The sequence below is a fragment of the Podarcis muralis genome, chromosome 18 (genome assembly GCF_964188315.1).
Source record: "Podarcis muralis chromosome 18, rPodMur119.hap1.1, whole genome shotgun sequence".
Taxonomy (NCBI): Eukaryota; Metazoa; Chordata; class Lepidosauria; order Squamata; family Lacertidae; genus Podarcis; species Podarcis muralis.
In genome coordinates this window covers 8,308,161-8,328,160 of record NC_135672.1, presented here as the reverse complement: position 1 = coordinate 8,328,160, position 20,000 = coordinate 8,308,161, and the positions used below count along the sequence as shown (strand labels likewise).

The 20,000-nt window shown below is 51.8% G+C and overlaps 1 protein-coding gene across 2 annotated transcripts in view; it reads right to left on the bottom strand.

The window, feature by feature from the left end:
- Window positions 1-2,251: 2,251 nt before the first annotated feature.
- SH3GL1 (SH3 domain containing GRB2 like 1, endophilin A2) overlaps window positions 2,252-20,000 on the bottom strand; it is a 45,661-nt gene continuing 27,912 nt past the window's right edge. The window contains exons 4-10 of one of the 2 annotated variants that reach the window (XM_028713388.2): window positions 15,910-16,053; window positions 14,824-14,957; window positions 12,619-12,777; window positions 11,727-11,830; window positions 10,050-10,174; window positions 8,274-8,327; window positions 2,252-6,603 (exon numbers count right to left, since the gene is read on the bottom strand). In XM_028713388.2, coding sequence (XP_028569221.1) covers window positions 6,404-6,603; window positions 8,274-8,327; window positions 10,050-10,174; window positions 11,727-11,830; window positions 12,619-12,777; window positions 14,824-14,957; window positions 15,910-16,053 — 920 coding nt within the window. In that variant the 3' untranslated portion in view covers window positions 2,252-6,403. The remainder of the gene's footprint in view (window positions 6,604-8,273; window positions 8,328-10,049; window positions 10,175-11,726; window positions 11,831-12,618; window positions 12,778-14,823; window positions 14,958-15,909; window positions 16,054-20,000) is intronic. The other variant, XM_028713389.2, reaches the window with a different exon arrangement.

Below are 20,000 nucleotides of genomic sequence, written 5' to 3'. Positions count from 1 at the left end.
GTTTTTTTTGTTGTTGAATGTACAGGCAACTCCCTGCTCACACGTGTTCTGTTTGCCAAGTGGTACCCAGAAATGAGGAGCACTTGGTCAACCGGGCCCCCACTGTCCCTCCGGCTCATGCGAGGGCTTGCCTGACCAGCTCAGCTTCCCCGTGCATCGGTAGGCCTTTGCCGAACAGCCTCAACAAGCCTCTGGCTCACGAGGAGACCCTCCCCAGAGCCCAGAGGACGTCCTCTTTGGGCTCTGGAGAGGGTCTCCGGACAAGCTGGGCTTTGGCTTCCTTGGCAGCTGCTGCTGTGCTACCCCGCATGTCAGCTGCTAAGCGGGGAGGCGAAGCAGCTCAACAAAGCTCTGCTGATCCTCCGGCTCATAAGCAGGCCCTCTCCAGGATGGGGTGGGTCTCCTCCCGTGCCAGGACGACTCTCCAGGGTGCTCCCCATTTCCTGCAATTTCCCTTACGCATGCGGGAGCCAGGAACGTAACCCCCGCGTAAACGGGGAGTCGCCTGTGATTGAATCCTTTAGAATGACAAACCCACGAAAAGCTAGACTACAGCTCTTTCATCTGAAGCTGCTGGTTTGGATCGTGGCCTTCCATGGCTTTTGGGGCTTTTTAGCTTAGCTTTTAAGGGACGCGGGTGGCGCTGTGGGTAAAACCTCAGTGCCTAGGACTTGCCGATCGCATGGTCGGCGGTTCGAATCCCCGCGGCGGGGTGCGCTCCCGTCGTTCGGTCCCAGCACCTGCCAACCTAGCAGTTCGAAAGCAGCCCCGGGTGCAAGTAGATAAATAGGGACCGCTTACTAGCGGGAAGGTAAACGGCGTTCCGTGTGCTGTGCTGGCTCGCCAGATGCAGCTTGTCACGCTGGCCACGTGACCCGGAAGTGTCTGCGGACAGCGCTGGCCCCCGGCCTCTAGAGTGAGATGAGCGCACAACCCTAGAGTCTGTCAAGACTGGCCCGTACGGGCAGGGGTACCTTTACCTTTACCTTTTAGCTTAGGGGGAAAGCAAGCCAGAGGGTTGCAAAATGATGTGTGTTGCAGAGAATGTCGATGCGGGGGGGGGGGAGAGATTTCTCTCTCTCCTCCCTCCTTCATAATCCTAGCGCTTGGTGACAATGAAGATGAATATTGGAAGATTCAGGAGAGACTAAGGAAAGTAGTTCAGACAGCACATAGATTAGTGATGGCCACCAAGTTGCCAAACTTTGAAGGAGGATTTAGATAAATTCTTGGAGGGGGTTTCCTTCTACCCCCACCCCCAAAGAGAAGTTGGCTACCAGGTGCAAAAAACAAAAAAAACCAACCCTAAAGTTTTGAATGAATCTGCCACCTGCAGTTTTCCAAATTCAGTTACCCACATTTCTACAGAAATATGCAATTGAAATTTAAAAAAAAGGGGGGGGGGGAGAATGACAAACCCACAAAACGAGGCTTTGTGTACCAAGAGCAACCCCTTGAACCTGGCCCTGTTGGGACTACAAATCCCATTATGCCTGATGAATGGCTTTGCTGGCCAGCTGGGGAAGATGGGAGTCCATTGACATCTAGGGGCGTGCAGGATCCCCATTCCTCTTCTAAATGGTACAAAGGAATGGCGCCAAAATCATAGAATCGTAGAATCATAGAGTTGGAATAGACCACAAGGGCCATCGAGTCCAACCCCCTGCCAAGCAGGAAACACCACCAGAGCACTCCTGACATATGGTTGTCAAGCCTCTGCTTAAAGACCTCCAAAGAAGGAGACTCCACCACACTCCTTGGCAGCAAATTCCACTGTCAAACAGCTCTTACTGTCAGGAAGTTCTTCCTCATGTTTAAGTGGAATCTTCTTTCTCGTAGTTTGGATCCATTGCTCCGTGTCCGCTTCTCTGGAGCAGCAGAAAACAACCTTTCTCCCTCCTCTATATGACATCCTTTTATATATTTGAACATGGCTATCATATCACCCCTTAACCTCCTCTTCTCCAGGCTAAACATGCCCAGCTCCCTTAGCCGTTCCTCATAAGGCATCGTTTCCAGGCCTTTGACCATTTTGGTTGCCCTCCTCTGGACACGTTCCAGTTTGTCAGTGTCCTTCTTGAACTGTGGTGCCCAGAACTGGACACAGTACTCCAGGTGAGGTCTGACCAGAGCAGAATACAGTGGCACTATTACTTCCCTTGATCTAGATGCTATACTCCTATTGATGCAGCCCAGAATTGCATTGGCAATCAAAAGGAGAAACAAAAAAAACAAGAACCCACTGCCTTCAAACATTTAATACTTTTTTATTTCAAGGATACAAGGTTTTTCGTGTTGTTTTTTTATTCCAAAACAGAAGGGGAGAAATAAACCCATTAACAAGAACAAAATAAGATGTGTTTCCCATGCCCACCCCCACATAAAATTGTCCAGAGTAAGTAAAGAGAGAGAGAGAGAGACTTGCTTCACTCCAACGGAACAAACGCCAGGAGTTATGCCCTGGCGTGACAATGCTACAGATTAAAAAGCCAGTTATTTACAAAGCCCCTTCCCCAATATTTTTATTTTTTTTGTTTCGCTTGTTCTTCCTGTGGTCCTGGTAAATATTTGGGATGAGGAAGAAGGGGGGGGAGGAGAGAACAGAAGTCTGGGGGTGCAAAACAGCCTCACACACATCACACAATTGGGTCTGGAACCCCAAAATAGCTTCTTCGTGAATTTAGGGAAGGGCAGGAAGAGAGGTTCTGAAGACATGGACTACCAAACTTTTCACTCCAGCCAGACGATACCTTGGGAGTCACGTCAGGGGTAAAACGTATGACATTATCTTACTATATGAATGCGTAGAGGGGTGTGTGTGTGTGGATATTACAACAATATTTAAACGGGATATTGAAGTTAGGACAGCGAAGGTGGGGGAAATAAAAACCGAAAGCAGCTTGTAGGAGAGGCGATCGCGGACGAAAGCCAGCCCTCTCCAAACCCCGACACTCGCTGGACAAGGAAGAGAAATTAACTATGAATAAGTTGGCTGGGATATACCTATATAAATAGAATGTGCACGAGAAATGTCGGGGGGAAGGAAAGGGGAAACGGACAAAGACAAAAGGCTATTTCTGAGAGGGTGGGTGGAGGGTCAGGAAACCCAACCCCCACAATTCATAGGTACAGGCTGGATCCGTCCACCACCTTGTCGTGGTCCTCTGCCAACCGCCCCCCCCCCCGGGGTCGGCACCACGGATCCCCGGGGCGCAACGGTCCTGGGTGCTTCCTGGTAGCTGTGCCAGAGAGTTGGGTCCAGCCCCCTTTTAAATCCCAGCAGAGACCTCCCTCCATCCCACCCACCCCCCCAAAAAATCATTTGCAATGTTGTTTTGGTGCACTGTGAAAAACAAGATGGCCGTGCAAGTAAGCCTTGCCAGGGCCCCCTGGCAAAATAGAGTGGGTTCCCAAGAGAGAGAGTCCTTTTGCGCACTTAAACCCAGAGCCTCCCCCCCCCCCCAAAAAAGGTGGAAAGCCAGCGCAATGGCCTTCTGCCCACCTGCCTGAAACACCATGGTGTGTGTGTGTGTGTGTGTGTGTGTGTGTGTGTGTGTGAAATCCCGAGAGCCCTTTGAGCGGTTGGGATTGGAAAGACGAAGGGCACAGCTGCCCCCCAGCGAAGAAACGAAGGGTTGTGGGGGAAAGGAGCAGATTGCAGAACCGTAAACGCACCCCGCCCCTCAAAACTGTGTTTAGTCCCACTGCCCCGCAGTGGGAGAGCATGAAGACATTGGGAAGACAGGGAAGAATTACGAAAGGCCGTTTGCAGAGCTGGGAGAAGTTGGCCCAGCTATTGCTTTTCGCCGCAGCCTCAAGACCGAACTGGGGGGCAGGGGAGTTTGGGGGCTGAGGAGCACGGAAGCCATACGTCCTCTCTGTCGCTGGACTGGAACGCCAAGTGGAAGGTTATATATTTGGGAGGGGAGTGTAGGAAGACGATTACGACGGATGCCTTGTTTGGGGCCAAGTGGAAGGTTATATATTTGGGAGGGGAGTGTAGGAAGACGATTACGACGGATGCCTTGCCTGGGGGCTGAGTGTGCCTGCCCCTTCCCCCGTAACCAGAAGTGTAGGGGCAGGGAGTGCCTGCACCCACCCACCCAACGGAGGCTCAGGCAACACGCCTGCGTCCTTCGCAAGGCCGTGGTCCAACGCCGTACCTCACACAACAAAACAAAAATTGAACTGCAGCAGCGTTGCCTGGCCTCGTGCCTCTGATATATTTTGCAGAATGGGCTTTCACCACCAAACTGCAGATTTATCGGCTGCTTATCGGGAGGGACGGTGTATAGAGAAAATCTCCCCACATGTAGAAAGCTTGTGCGTCAGGGAGGGAAAAAAGGCATGCATCTGGGAACTCTGCCCCAGGGTGCCCTTTGGTAAAGATGCCCTCCCCCCCCCCCCCAATATCTCCCCTCTAAGTGAAGCCTCCTGGGCTTCTCTGTATTCTCTTCTACGCTGTTTTCGACATGGGTGGTTCTCAGGGAAGACCCTTTGGCTTAGCCAAGGTGACGGCTCAGTTTTGGGATCGTGGACTCGCAGGAACACAAACCCTGGCACTATAGATAACTGGGGGCTGTTTGAGGCGGTGGGCTGGTGTTTGGGCCTCACTTTCTCCCATTCTGACTCCCCCCGAAGGAATGATTCCGTAAGACGGCCGCACCTTTCATGCAGTGGTAGCTAAACAGGGGCGCCGCCCAGATGTTTCTGAACTCCCAACTCATCACTGCTGGCCTGATGGGAGGTGGAGACCAGCAACATCTGCAAGGCACCTCCCTTGCCTTACAGTCCGGAAACTGAGGCAGTGCAGGTAAGGAGGCTCATTGGAAAATGCATTCTGGGACACCTGGCCCCCACAACTCTTTGGCCAGACAGGCTAGAGGACTTCTGAAAACCAGCCTAGAGGGAATCGACGGAGCCTGGAAGCCAGAGGACTATAAAAGGGAGAGGCGTATTTTGGAGACATCGGCTTGGAATAAAGAGATGGGGGGTCTGGAAGAGTACAAATCGCTCCCCTCCTCTTTTTCCGAACTGGAACCCAGTGTTCGAGAGGAAGCAGGGGACAAGGCACATAGAGCGGGGACAGAAAACTCACGGAGGGTCATGTGCTTAGAAGGTCCTGCAACTGGCTCTGAGGCAAGAGGAGGCCTGGTCCGTTGCGGCGGTAAGGCGAGGTTTTTTGCAGAAGACCTGATGGCTTCCCCGGAGGCTGCTCCCACATTTTTGAAATTGAGCCAGCCTGGTCCCTTAAAAACTTGTTGCCAGGGGGGAACGGTGACCCCCTCCCCAGCAACGAACATGGGGAAAAACTGGCGCAATGTCAGGCAATCGGAGAACAGAGACGGCAACGCTCAGCTGGCCAGCTGTGGCCAAGTTATTTGGGGAGGTGGAGAAAAGGCTATGCCTTTGGGACTTGCACACTCTTTTCAGAAAACCACGAAAGGGGGGAATGTGCCTTTAAACCGACACCGTCCAGTGTTAGTGCACAGGTTTACGTGCCCAATTTTTGCTCCAAACCAAGCCTGGGGGGTGGGGGAGAAGAGAAACCCTGAGATGACTTAAAAAGGGGTTTTACATTTTGAAAGGGATCAGACGTGTTCCTAATGGTGCAAGTGCCCCGGGTACGAGGAGGAAAGGAGAAGATCTCTGGTAGTGTTTCACACGAGCCAGGCCCGCGGCAAAAGGCTGTGACTTCTCATCTTGTGGAGCTGCTTTGTGCTTCTAAGACACACACACACACAAACACACACACACACATGCTGCTGCAGAGGGCTGATCCCCAGGCCAGCCTGGTGACTTCTGCAATTGCGCAAGGAAGACGACTCGGACAATCGCAGCTGCCTGCCTCCCTACAATGGGGCTGTGGGCAGTGTGTGCTTCGCTCGGGGTGGAGAGACAAAAAAACCCGCAACCAAGGCAGGGCCGTTACGGAGAGCCCAGGTCGCAAACCAAAACGGGAAGGCCACAGTGTAGAGAGCACAGGGCCCCCATTTGGGTCCAGGCCCCGGAAAAGAACGGGCAGGTGGGCAGAGGAGAGAGAGAGAGAGAGGAGACAGGAGGTCAGTTTGTGCATTGCCACACTCAAACAGCTTAGCTCCCACCACATCCGCCAGGCCGGGCTACAGATAGGAGCACAGTTACCCCCCCAAAAAACACACACACACACACACACACACACATTCTTGCTTGCTGGACGGGGGATTAGTGTTGGGTATATATACCACATGGAATGTAAGTTCGAGGGGTGGAGAGGAGGAGTGTGGCCTCAGCCTCTCTCTTTTTCGCCCCCCTGTCGGTGTGCAAAGGGAGGCCGCGGAGAGAAGGGGCGGGAGAGGAAGGAAGAGGAAGAACGGAAGCGCTCGGCTTGAGAGCGGAGGGGTGTGTGTGTGTGTGTCCCCCTTCACTGAGGTAGCGGGACCAGAACTTCCACGTAGTTGAGGGGGAAGAAGCCCGACTGGCCGTTGATCATGCCCTCGTACCAGTTCTCGTCGATCTGATTGGTCAGCGTGATGATGTCACCCTCCTTGAAGCCCAGCTCGCCGTCGTTCTCCGGTTCGAAGTCGTAGAGCGCTTTGCAACACGGCTGGTCCAAATGGGGGGCTGCAGAATTCAAAGGGGAGCAGGGGGGGGAGGGTGTCAGTTAGGGCGGAGGCATCGCCTCTCCGCTGACCACCACCCAACGCACCATGCAAGACAAGCGCCACCACTACCTCCTCCTTCCCTAAACCGGGAAATCCTACTGCTCCGGATGTCCAGATCAGGATTCAACCTGCGCTTCTCCTACAAAGCTACCGTATTTTTCGCTCCACAGGACGCACTTTCCCCCTCTTAAAAACTAAGGGGAAATGTCTGTGCGTCCTATGGCGCGAATGCAGGGGGGAGGCAGGCAGGAAAAGCCCCCAAGAGCCGCACACAAGCTTCGCACGCCTCTTGCGGGCTTTTCCCCAGGAGGGAGGAGGGACTGACGCAGCAGCCTGTCCGCTGCTCTTTGGGGCTGGGGGGGGGGGGATAATATTTTTTTTTCTTGATTTCCCCCGCTAAAAACTAGGTGTGTCTTGTGGTCCGGTGCATCCCATGAAGCGAAAAATACGGTAAGCTAGTTCCCAGAAATGGCTATGAAGGTTTTCCTCTTTGGCTTCCTATTGTTCGCCTAAGTGTTAAAGGAATAAAAATAAAACCATTGCCACGGCCCTTCAGGCAATTTCTGGGTAAAACGAGCCAGCGATAGCTGGTGCTGGGGTGGGGTGGGGAAGCCGATGGAGAGCCAAAACAAAGGAAGGCAGCACAGTTTGGTGAACAGGACCGTCGGGAGTGAGTCAGGCCACTGGGTCCATCGAGCTCGCAAGGAGCGACAGCCGCTCTCTCAAGAGATTCAGTCTTTCCCCAGCTCTGCATGCAGCCGGTGGGGATCAAACCTGCGACGCTCTGCATACAAGGCTCTAACCGTGGCGTTACAGCCCTTCCCCGTAACTTCTGGGGAAACACTGGGTTCAAAAACACTGGGCGGGCCTGCACCCTAGATTTTGACCATGGTTAAAAAGTAACCCTGGCTCCTTCTGAACCAGGGTTTGCTAACTGTTCCAGAATGAGGCAGGAACTTGGGGACAGAGGTCTCCACCTTCCACCAGGGTTTCCTAAAGTTGGGTCTTCAGCTGTTTTTAGACTACAACTCCCATCACCCCTAGCTAGCAGGGCCAGTGGTCAGGGATGATGGGAATTGTAGTTCAAAAAACAGCCAACTTTGGGAAACACTGAGCTTGACTCATAGCCCTTCTGACTCGCCTACTCTGGCGGGCAGCCGCTTCTCCAGGGTTTCATACGCCTCCCCATCGAACCTGCTACCTGATCCCTTTAGTTTGAAATTCTGGGGCTTTTGGCATGCAGGAAAAGCAAGCAGGTGCTCTCAGACATAGGCTAGCCGCGCCGCCCTGGTTTCTGTTTTTTTTCACGACCATGAGGACTACGAACTTGGGTTTGCAAAACGAGTTCTGCAACGGGCACCGAAATCCCTGCATGCAGAGAGTGACTTGCGAAGACTCAAAAGTGCACAGCCCCAGTTAAGAGAGCGTGTTTTAGAGGTGGGGAATCATATTAGCCTTGGGACGGGAACGCCAGCAACAGATTAGGGAGAGGATGGAGGAAGGAAGCGGGAAGGATGGAAGGGGAATAGGCCGTGCAAGGGATGTGGAGTGCGGGGGGGGGGGGGGAGAGGAGGAAGAGGAGAGGAGGAAGAGGAGAGGAGCCGTGTCAAAGCAGGGGAGGGAACTCACAAAAAATCCTGCTGGGGGTCCGCGATGGTTTTTCGGATCGGAAAGAGGAGGAAGCTGCTCCCAGAAACGGAAACAAACAAAAACACAGACATGCTTACAAAACGTTTAATGCAAAACACCCAAAAATGTGAGGCGCGGGAAACAAATTGGGGGGGGGGGAGGATGTTGCAGGGCGGTGGAAGGTCTGTTAGTGAGGAGGCGCTTGGGTCAGCAACGGGCAGCCATGGAAGCGAGAGGTTAGGGGACGTGCGGCCTGATTTTGCTATTCCACCCCCCAAAGCTGAGGACACGATGCAGAGAGAGGGGGAACCCTTGCACGCATCCTGATATGGAAACTACAACTAATCCAGAATGCGGCAGCTAGACAGGGGACTGGGAGCGGCCGCCGAGACCACATAACACCGGTCTTGAAAGACCTACACTGGCTCCCAGGATATTTCTGAGCACAATTCAAAGTGTTGGTGCTGACCTTGAAAGCCCTAAACGGCCCAGTATCCCTGAAGGAGCGTCTCCACCCCCATCGTTCAGCCCAGACACTGAGGTCCAGCTCCGAGGGCCTTCTGGCGGTTCCCTCACTGCAAGAAGTGAGGTTACAGGGAACCAGGCAGAGGGCCTTCTCGGTGGTGGCGCCTGCCCTGTGGAACACCCTCCCTCCATCCTCCCTTTCTTTAAAAGACATCTGAAGGCAGCCCTGTTTAGGGAAGCTTTTAATATTTAATGTTGTATTGTTTTTAACACTTGATTGGAAGCCACCCAGATTGGCTGGGGGGGCTCAGCCAGATGGGTGGGGTATAAATAATAAATTGTTATTGTTGTTATTATTAAGCCATCAAAATAATCCTGCGCAACCCCCGCCCCCGCCCCCGAGCATTCAGAATGTTACAAGCTGCTGTGTTGAAATATAAAGTATACTGTACTTTCCTGTATATAAGACTAGGTTTTTTTAAACTTTGAAATGAGGTTAAAAATCTGGGGAGGGGGTGTCTTCTACATGGATAGTGCATATGCCCATTTTCTAAATTTGGGGTTCCCAAAAGTAGGGGGCATCTTATACATGGGGCATCTTATACACAGGAAAATACGGCACTTTAGAAGACTTAAGAAAACTTTTTAAAACATACACACACACGGTTTAATTTATTTCCCTCTGCCCCCAGTGATGACCTTTAACCTTCCAAGGCCCAAAGGGTCTTAAAAAGCAACAACAACGTGTAAGAGAATGAACTTGAAGGTGTGAACTAGAAACTGTTCGAAGTTCGACCCACAAGGTGAAGCTAGTTCACACACCATCCAGCAATTCTGGGAACTGTTCGTTAGGCGCAAGTAGGAGGTTTTTCTGAACCGGTTCCGCGAAAATTTTGGAACTAGCTCATTCCAAACACCAGTTGGTCAATGACTTGCGTCAGCCTTGGCTGCGCTGGGCCATAGTGGACGGGGCTGATGGGAGGGCTAGCTCATTCATTACGGAGTTGGAAGGGGTCTCAGAAGGTCATCCAGTCCAACCCCCCCTTCTGCAATTCAGGAATCACAATCCAAGCACTCCATGCTACAGTGCGCCTTGACACTCACCGCTGGAGAATTGATCTCACCCCCAGGTGTCCCGTTCAAATCTCAGCCCCTCAGGTGAGATGTTTGCGCAGCAGAAAACTCAGACTTTAGAGTGGAATACAACCCACTGTGTACTTAAACAGGGTTGCCAGATTTCAAAAAGTGGAAATCCGGGTGTTGAGCTTTTTTGGCAAAAAACAGAGACGGCTACTTTGGCCCCGCCCTTACCTGAGACTTTGGGGGCGGGGTTGCAGGAAAAGCCGCCGTTGGATTGGTCGCTCTCTCCAAACTCGTAGGACTCCCTCGGCTTCGGCTTGTATTCTCGCTTGGGACGCGAGGAAGTGTCCCTCACTCTGGGTTCAGAAAGAAGAAGATTTGCCATGAGGAGCGAGATTGAAGCAAGTTTCACATACAGTCGTACCTTGGAAGTCGAACGGAATCCGTTCCAGAAGTCCGTTTGACTTCCAAACATTCAGAAACCAAAGCGCGGCTTCCGATTGGCTGCAGGAAGCTGACTCGGGAGGCCTCAGTAAAATAAAAAGTCCTTACTCAGCTGCGAGACTCCCTGGGGAGCGAGGGAATCTGTATGGCAGCATGTGGGACACTTTTTCGGGCCTCTCACCTGATGTCAATGTGGCATCAGGCAATGCTGTGCTTTGAAGTCCCAATGGTTGGGGCTTCAAAGCACAGTACAGGGCCGTGAGACCTTTCTGCTGCTTGAGGCAAAGTCTTTGTTTATTTGCTTGGTGTGTGATTTTTAAGGTATAGCCTGCTAGCTGATCAACAGAGGGGCAGGCCTGTCATGCTTTGCCGCCCAAGGCAAAACCCGGGTTGCGTGGCAGCAGGTTCCAGCAAGATTTCCGCAAGATCTTGCCGGAAGCCACTTCTCCACTGGCAATGGAGGTGACAGAGCACCCACAGGGGCACTGACTCTTGGCGTTGCACCGCCCGAGGCAACTTCCTCAGCCCACCTTGTGTTTGGGCCGTCCCTGAATTAATTTCCCTTTAGCCACTTTGAGCAACATCCCGTTGGAAAAGTGGGATTAGAGGACGCCCAAGATCTTTAAAGCCCTATACGGCCTAGGACCCTCATACCTACGGGACCGCCTCTCCTGGTATGTCCCACAGAGAAACTTACGGTCTTCAAATAAAAACATCTTGGAGGTCCCAGGCCACAGAGAAGTTAGGCTGGCCTCAACTAGAGCCAGGGCTTTTTCGGCTGTGGCTCCGATCTGGTGGAACACTCTGTCACAAGAGACCAGGGCCCTGCGGGACTTGACATCTTTCCGCAGGGCCTGCAAGACAGAGCTATTCCACCAGGCCTTTGGTCAGGGCACAGCCTGACTCCCTCCTTTGGCAATCTTCACAGAATTCTAGCCCAATGGCTGCCAATAATTTGATTTGAATTAATTTTAGAATGAAACGATTTTAGAATGTTGTATTATTTTATTGTTGTTAGTTGCCATGAGCCCGGCTTTGGCTGGGGAAGGCAGGATATACCGTATTTTTTGCTCTATAAGACTCACTTTTTCACTCCTAAAAAGTAAGGGGAAATGTGTGTGCGTCTTATGGAGCGAATGCAGGCTGCGCAGCTATCCCAAAAGCCAGAACAGGAAGAGGGATTGCTGCTTTCACTGCGCAGCGATCCCTCTTGCTGTTCTGGCTTCTGGGATTCAGAGTATTTTTTTTCTTGTTTTCCTCCTCCAAAACTTAGGTGCGTCTTATGGTCTGGCGCGTCTTATAGAGCGAAAAATACTATAAATAAAATTATAATTATTATTATTATTACAGTCCACAGTGGTGGTGGACGGCACGCCGAATTGTGCATTCTGCAGCAAAACGAGTGATTTGTGTGTGTCTGTGTGTTTTTATGCGGGGGAACGGACCACACACAGTAGTGTTTACCTGCGTTTCAGTTTGTCTGCGAGCTCGTCGAGGATTTGCACTGCTTGCCTGTGATAATCCAGCTGGGCGTCTACAAGCGCGGACAGCTGGCTGACTTGCTCAATCTGCAGTAAAACAGAAGAAGAGGCTGGTTAGTCGCACCAACAGGGTAAAGAACAGCTTCTATCCGTGGGCTGTTAGGCTGCTGAATGAAAAGGTAACAACAGGGCAACTGACTTTTGGGTTTGGTGGGTATGCGTCAGTAAGGTAAAGGTAAAGGGACCCCTGACCATTAGGTCCAGTCGTGGCCGACTCTGGGGTTGCGGCCCTCATCTCGCTTTACTGGCCGAGGGAGCCGGCATACAGCTTCCGGGTCATGTGGCCAGCAGGACTAAGCCGCTTCTGGAGAACCAGAGCAGCACACGGAAACACCCTTTACCTTCCCGCTGGAGCGGTACCTATTTATCTACTTGCACTTTGCCGTGCTTTCGAACTGCTAGGTTGGCAGGAGCAGGGACCGAGCAACGGGAGCTCACCCCGTCGCGGGGATTCAAACGTGCGTCAGTAAACGAGGGGAATTAAGACTAAGAGAGCGGAGTGGGGGGTGCCGGTGTAATCTCACTGTATACAAGTTGTACAAGTGACAATAAAGTATTTCAAATGTTCAATGTTTTGTTTTATAATGAAATGATTTTAGAATGTTGTATTATTTTGCTGTTGTTAGCCGCTCTGAGCCCAGCTTTGGCTGGGGAGCGCGGGATATAAATAAATTATTATTGTTGTTGTCTTAAAAAAGAGAGCCTGGCTTTTGGCAGAGGCGCCCACAATTGGATCAGTATGCAACCTAACTTGCAGAGAAGAGGGGCGTGGGTTCCGGAGGTCCGGAGGGAGCCTGGGTCCAAACCATACTCACGTCCGTCTCCAGTAGGTTGTGCATGCTCGTCTCTGCCACTTCCTTCGACTCCTCGAACTTCTCCAGCGCTTGCCTCAGCTCCTCGTCCGGGATCTTCCCCTGCCGCTTCTTTTTGTAGTCAAAGTCTAAGCGCCGGCCTTCCAGCTTCTTCAGATGGTGCTGCAGAGAGGAGAAGTCGAGGGGGGAAGTGAATTCCTCCCCGTAGAAGCACAAATGCAGTGGTACCTCTGGTTGCGAACGGGATCCGTTCCAGAGCCCCGTTTGCAACATCAGCAGACGCGGGTCGCGATTCGCCGCTTCTGCGCATTATATCATTTTGAGCGTCTGCGCGAGCGGCAAAACCCGGAAGTAACTCTTTCCGGTACAGTGGTACCCCAGGTTAAGTACTTAATTCGTTCCGGAGGTCCGTACTTAACCTGAAACTGTTCTTAACCTGAAGCACCACTTTAGCTGATGGGGCCTCCTGCTGCTGCCGCGCCGCCGGAGCCCGATTTCTGTTCTCATCCTGAAGCAAAGTTCTTAACCTGAAGCACTATTTCTGGGTTAGCGGAGTCTGTAACCTGAAGCATATGTAACCTGAAGCGTATGTAACCTGAGGTACCACTGTACTTCCGGGTCACTGCGGGATGCAACCTGAAACCGCTCAACCTGAAGCAAGCGCAACACGAGGTGTGACTGTAACAGCAAGTTTTTGGGTCTCGAACCTCGCCCCGATCCGGAAGCACGTTAGCAACCTTGCAGGACGTGTGCAAACCACGAATAAAGAACTCATCCAAGAGGCACTTCCGGCGTCAAGCGAAGTGGTCAAGAGACTAGGGGCCAGATTCAGTGTGCTAGCAGAAGCCAGTGCAAAACTCCCAACACCACAACAGGGGTCTCCCCCTCCATTTTACCTGCGTCCCCCATGCCTCTCCCAAATCCCGGAGGGTTGGGAGAACTCCCAGCAATGGGGAGGAGAGATTGTTCCGTCAAGCAAGCAGGAACACTGGCCCTAAAAGATCTACACTGGCTCCCAGGATGTTTCCGAGCACAATTTAAATTGCTGGTGCTGAGCTTTAAAGACCTAAATGGCCTGGGTCCTGTAGACCTGAAGGAGCGTCTCCACCCCCATTGTTCAGCCTGTACATGGAGGTCCAGCTCCGAGGGCCTTCTGGCGGTCCCCTCCCTGCGAGAAGCGAGGTTACAGGGAACCAGGCAGAGGGCCTTCTCAGTGGTGGCACCCGCCCTGTGGAACACCCTCCCATCAGATGTCAAGGAAATAAACAACTGACTTTTAGAAGATATCGGAAGGCAACTTTGATGTCTGACGTTATCGTGTGCTCTTTTATATTCAGTTGGAGCAGCTGGAGCAACCCAGTCAGATGGGCGGGGTGCAAGTGATAAATTATTATGATAACTATTTCGCTGACAGAACAATCGTATCAGCGCGAGGTTGAGTTCCACCCTAGGACTTGAGACCCAAGGTCCAAAATCCCCGTTTGAGTATGAAATGACTCACTGCCTCTCAATCTATCCAAGCTCATGGGGTGAGGGTAAACAGGGAAGGGGATGGGGGAAGTGAGGAGCACTCAGTGGTGGGAAGTTGGGGGAACAGAGAGAAGTGGGGAAATAATGTTAAAAGGGTGCAGTCGTAGGTATATCAGTGTATTTAAATCTGAATTGTCAAATTGTGTCAGTGTTCTTACGATTTTTGTTGTGGTGTCTTTTGCGGTTGTTGTTTCTACAGTGGTACCTCAGGTTACATACGCTTCAGGTTACATAGGCTTCAGGTTACATACGCTTCAGGTTACAGACTCCGCTAACCCAGAAATAGTGCTTCAGGTTAAGAACTTTGCTTCAGGATAAGAACAGAAATCGGGCTCCGGTGGAGCGGTGGCAGCAGGAGGCCCCATTAGCTAAAGTGGTGCTTCAGGTTAAGAACAGTTTCAGGATAGAACGGACCTCCAGAACGAATTAAGTACTTAACCCGAGGTACCACTGTATCAAAAAAAGATTAAATATATATTTTTTAAAAAACTTTCTTTCTCCCAAGTTCTTCTCCTCCAATCTGTTCACCCCCCAGTTCTTCCCAACTTCTGTCTTCTGAACTATGCCCCTCTACAAACCACTGTTTCAAATCTATACTGTCCTCCTGCTTCTCAGCATGGACCCCAATGACAAGGCAGCTGCCTACGTTCTTATCCTATCAAGTGCAATCGCTGTTACCTGGATCTCTTTCAAGTCCTTGTCGCACAAGTTCTGAAGGGGGTCGATAAAGTTCTGCTTGACCTCGATGTCCAGAGAGTCCTTAACCTCGGCCAAGCGCTTCATGGACTCGCCAGCGTCGAGCAGCGCATCACCTTCGTGCGGGGCGAAAGGGAAACAACAGCGCCGGGAGAGCGGGGATGAAGGGAGAGACAAGATAGCTGGTTAAAAGGAAAGTATGTGGGTGGCGCTGTGGGTTAAACCACAGAGCCTAGGACTTCCCGACTCTGGGGTTGCGGCACTCATTTCGCTTTATTGGCTGAGGGAGCCAGTGTGCAGCTTCTGGGTCATGTGGCCAGCAGGACTAAGCCGTTCCTGGAGAACCAGAGCAGCGCACGGAAACGCTGTTTACCTTCCCGCTGGAGCAGTACCTATTTATATACTTGCACTGGTGTGCTTTCGAAATGCTAAGTGGGCAGGAGCAGGGACCGAGCAACGGGAGCTCACCCCGTTGCGGGGATTCGAACCGCCGACCTTCTGATCAGCAAGTCCTAGGCTCTGTGGTTTAACCCACAGCGCCACCCGCGTCCCATTCATTCATTTGCATCCCTGTAAATAAGGACTTATAATACACAGTTATAAAAGTTACTTAAAGAACCCACAGAGGGGAGGAGGGATGTTTTGAGATTCAAAAGAATCTTGTGCAATTTGTGTGTGTGTGTGTGTGTGTGTGTGTGTGTGTGATCAGGAGTGCGAATGAATTTGTAAAATCAAATAAAAACTATTCTAAAAAACCCCAACAAAATATCTTTTAAAGATAAAAGAAATAAAAGGAAAGCAAGAAAGCAAAGCAGCCTTGGCAAGGCTATGCAAAATCCACAAGGGCGAGACCGGACAGGCCACCGTTCAGCGACACAGCGCCTGCTCTGCATGGGGAAGATCCCAGGTAGGGGCCGCCTTTTTCTGCCGCAGCTGCAACAAAACATATCTCTCCTGTATTGGTCTCTATGGCCACAGGAGGCACTGTAACTCTCCAATTGTCACCTGAAACACAGATGCCAACCAAGCAACCTAATAATAATAGTAATATGGGTAGGGCGCCCTCACCGAAATTGGAGTCTTCGCCTAGCTCCTTGCCGTAACGGATCATGGTCTCTCCAAGAAGGCCTTCCGACTGCGGGTAGCCTGGGTTCTTCACTTGTCCTCGGATTTTGGACACTGTGTTCAGCATGGTCAGCTTGGCCCGGGACGCTGTTGTAGAAAAGAGACGGCAGCATAGCTGTCAACTTGCAGATTTGAAAATAAGGGACCACCAGCCTCGAAAATAAGGGATCAGCAGCCAAAATACAGTGGTGCCCTGCAAGACGAATGCCTCGCAAGACGAAAAACTCGCTAGACGAAAGGGTTTTCCGTTTTTTGAGTCGTTCCGCAAGACGAATTTCCCTATGGGCTTGCTTCGCAAGACGAAACGTCTTGCGAGTTCTTGCAAGTTTGTTCCCTTTTTCTTAAAGCCGCAAAGCCGTTAATAGCCGCTAAGCCGCTAATAGCCGTGCTTCACAGGACGAAAAAACCGCAAGACGAAGAGACTCGCGGAACGGATTATTTTCGTCTTCCGAGGCACCGCTGTAAAGGATTTTAGTTAACCAGCTGAAATACGAAGTGAAAAGGGACCAGATATTTTTGGAGAGCAGCGCAAGTTTTTAGCCCTTCGTTTGCAGAGGTTGCTGCTCAAGACATCAGCCAATGAAACACTGCAATCACCGTATTTTTCGCTCTATAGGACGCACCCGACCATAGGACGCACCTTGTTTTAGAGGGAGAGAACAAGAAAAAAATAATCTCCCCCTCTATGCCCAGCGCCCCTTCAGCGAAGCGGCAGAAGAAACGGAGCCCCTTCCATTTCTCCTCCCGCCTCGCTGAAGGGGTGCTGTGCAGCTCTCCCTCTCTGCTGAGTCTTGCTCTCCCAGCTTTAGCTAAAGTAACCCGAAGCCTCTGGAGCGCAGCGCGAGTTCCCGCTGCACTCCAAAGGCTTCAGGCGGTGCGCACCAACCCCTCTCGCTCTCCAGGCTTCAGCAAAAGCAACGCAAAGCCTCCGGAGCGCGGAGGGAGCGCTCCCTCTGCGCTTTGCGTTGCTATCGCTGAAGCCAAGGAGCCTGCATGCGCTCCACAGGAAGCACACACATTTCCCCTTAACTTTTGGAGGGGAAAAAGTGCATCCTATAGAGCAAAAAAGACAGTAAATAACTACAAGCAGCAACTACTTTTAACGCAAAACGAAGTCCAAGCTACGAAGATGCTGCAGCAGTTCTGTATCTTTTCTCTTGTGCTCCATCTGCAGCTCTCAGTTCCATCAGGCGGGGCGGGAGGAGGGGGGGGAGATAGCACCCAAAGTAAACCCGCAGATCAGACCATCTATGCTAGTCTACCACTACAAATCTATGGGGGAAGCGCTTGCGGTCCTTCCCTTGTAGCCCTTGGAACACCTGCCTGCACCTCCTCTTCCTCCTCTCTCTGAACTGCTTTCTCTATGGTTGCCCTCGCTCTCCTCTCAAGGCTCCTCATCAATTCATAGACCATGCCAGGCTGCCCATCTCATCCAGGTCCTTTGGTGGCGCAGCCGTAGTATGGTTTAGCGGAAGCGGCGGTGACGGGCAGAGGGGAGGCCCCAGGCAGAGACACTAAGTTCGGCGGCCGCGAGGAGGATGGTGGCGGAAGGGCCCGAGGCTCCCGCCAGTCCCAGTGTGGAGGGGCTCGCAGGGGCCGAGGCTGGTGAGAGGAGGCCGGAGGGGGGGCGGGGGGGGCCGCCAAGCAACACAGTTGGAGCCTCCCTCCTCCCTGACCAGCAGGGAGGGAGGGAGAGGAGCTGCTTCCTTTGAAACCCAGGAAATTTAAGGGACATCATCAATAAGGGACAGCAGCGGGGCACAGCTCTGGGATAAGGGACTTTCCCGCCAAATAAGGGACAGTTGACAGCTATGGACGGCAGCCACACGAGAGTTTCCATCAGACCGTCTTGCCAACGAGTCAAGGCGATTGCCAATAATTGGCAGCCTTGCTGGCCAAGAAAAGAAAATTCTATTGTCTTCGAACGACCCAGAAATATCAGGTAATGGTCGTTTTTCCAGTATCGCAGGCAGAAAATAGTCCAGCCCAGAACTTGCCAGAAGTGAGAGGGGTGTGTGTGCGCGAAAGCTACGGACTCCCTGATCTTCTGGCAAAGATCCCAATTAATCCCTGGGGTCCTCTTTGCAGAAGTGGTTACGGGAAGCCTGCTGGAATGCAACCCAAATGCCAAGAATCGGGAGCACGACGCACGGACCGCCTTGCCGGCTGGCTCAGCAGCAGAAGACACAGTGCGCGTCGAAAGCCACCTTCAGCTCAAAGGGACAGGTCAGCAAGCGAGGGGTGGGGAAGACCCCTTCTCTTCCTGAAAGCTTGGTGGGTGATTGGCAGCTTCTGCAGGCGAGCTATTTTTGACAACCCCCCCTAAAAAAAGCTCAACAACCCTAGGTAAAGGGACCCCTGACCATTAGGTCCAGTCGTGACCGACTCTGGGGTTGCGGCGCTCATCTCGCTTTACTGGCCGAGGGAGCCGGCGTACAGTTTTTGGGTCATGTGGCCAGCAGGACTAAGCCGCTTCTGGCGAACCAGAGCAGCGAATGGAAACACCGTTCACCTTCCTGCCAGAGCGGTACCTATTTATCTACTTGCACTTTGACGTGCTTTCAAACTGCTAAGTTGGCAGGAGCAGGGACCGAGCAACGGAAGCTCACCCCGTCACGGGGATTCAAACGGCCGACCTTCTGATTGGCAAGCCCTAGGCTCTGTGGTTTAACCCACAGCGCCACCCGCTTCCCTCAAGAACCCTGGGTATACAGCAAAAAAAACTCAACAACTCTGTGCTATCCCCCCCCCCCCCATTTTCTTAGATTTGAGTCCTCCCTGGAGGCAGAAGAGAGGCGCTGTGCAATATTTATGGGCCATGAAGTTATCTGGCACCGGGCTACCCCTCGAGTCTTCTGACTCTGAAAAGGTGGGAGAGGGGGGAAGGTTTAAATAGCGCCTGTTCTGAAGAGACTGCTCTGTCGGATGTCTTAAGTGTTCCTTCCGCCACTCTAAAATGTGGATTCCCCCCCCCCCCCACTGCGGTTCTTGTATCTGGCTTTTTATTAACTATATTTTTAGGATGTCGCAAGCCGCTTAAGAGACTTCCTTTGGAATGCAAGGCGATGTAAGAGCCACCGACAGGAATAAATAAAATAGGGGCAGGGTGCGAGCGCACACAGCCCAAGCACACCCTGGCTGATTAAACCAGGATCTGATCGCCGAAAAGCAGTCAAAGAAGTCGCCACGAAAACTCAGCAAAAGACGATTTCCCCCGTGACCACAAAATACAGTTCAAGAAGGACACTGACAAACTGGAACGTGTCCAGAGGAGGGCAACCAAAATGGTCAAAGGCCTGGAAACGATGCCTTATGAGGAACGGCTAAGGGAGCTGGGCATGTTTAGCCTGGAGAAGAGGAGGTTAAGGGGTGATATGATAGCCATGTTCAAATATATAAAAGGATGTCATATAGAGGAGGGAGAAAGGTTGTTTTCTGCTGCTCCAGAGAAGCGGACACGGAGCAATGGATCCAAACTACAAGAAAGAAGATTCCACCTAAACATTAGGAAGAACTTCCTGACAGTAAGAGCTGTTTGACAGTGGAATTTGCTGCCAAGGAGTGTGGTGGAGTCTCCTTCTTTGGAGGTCTTTAAGCAGAGGCTTGACAACCATATGTCAGGAGTGCTCTGATGGTGTTTCCTGCTTGGCAGGGGGTTGGACTTGATAGCCCTTGTGGTCTATTCCAACTCTATGATTCTATGATTCTAAGTAAGAAAAAACACACACAGAGGTCTAAGCAAAAACAAAACAAGAGTCAGAGACTGTGGTATCGGTGAAGAAATGGTGTGTGTGTGTGTGTGTGTGTGTGTGTGTGTGTGTGTATAGCACCAGTTACAGAATAAGATGCAGGGGACTTCATTACGCCAGAAGATTTCACACTGCATCGAGGAATGTTAAGCGAAACAAAACCACCCGTCCCTTTCTGGCTGCAGAAATGGGTTGCGCTGTTTTTTCCCACCCGAGCGAACTGCCAAAATTCCCATGCAGATGTTCCACATCAAAATCACAGCTTTCTGCTGGAAGAGCACCGCC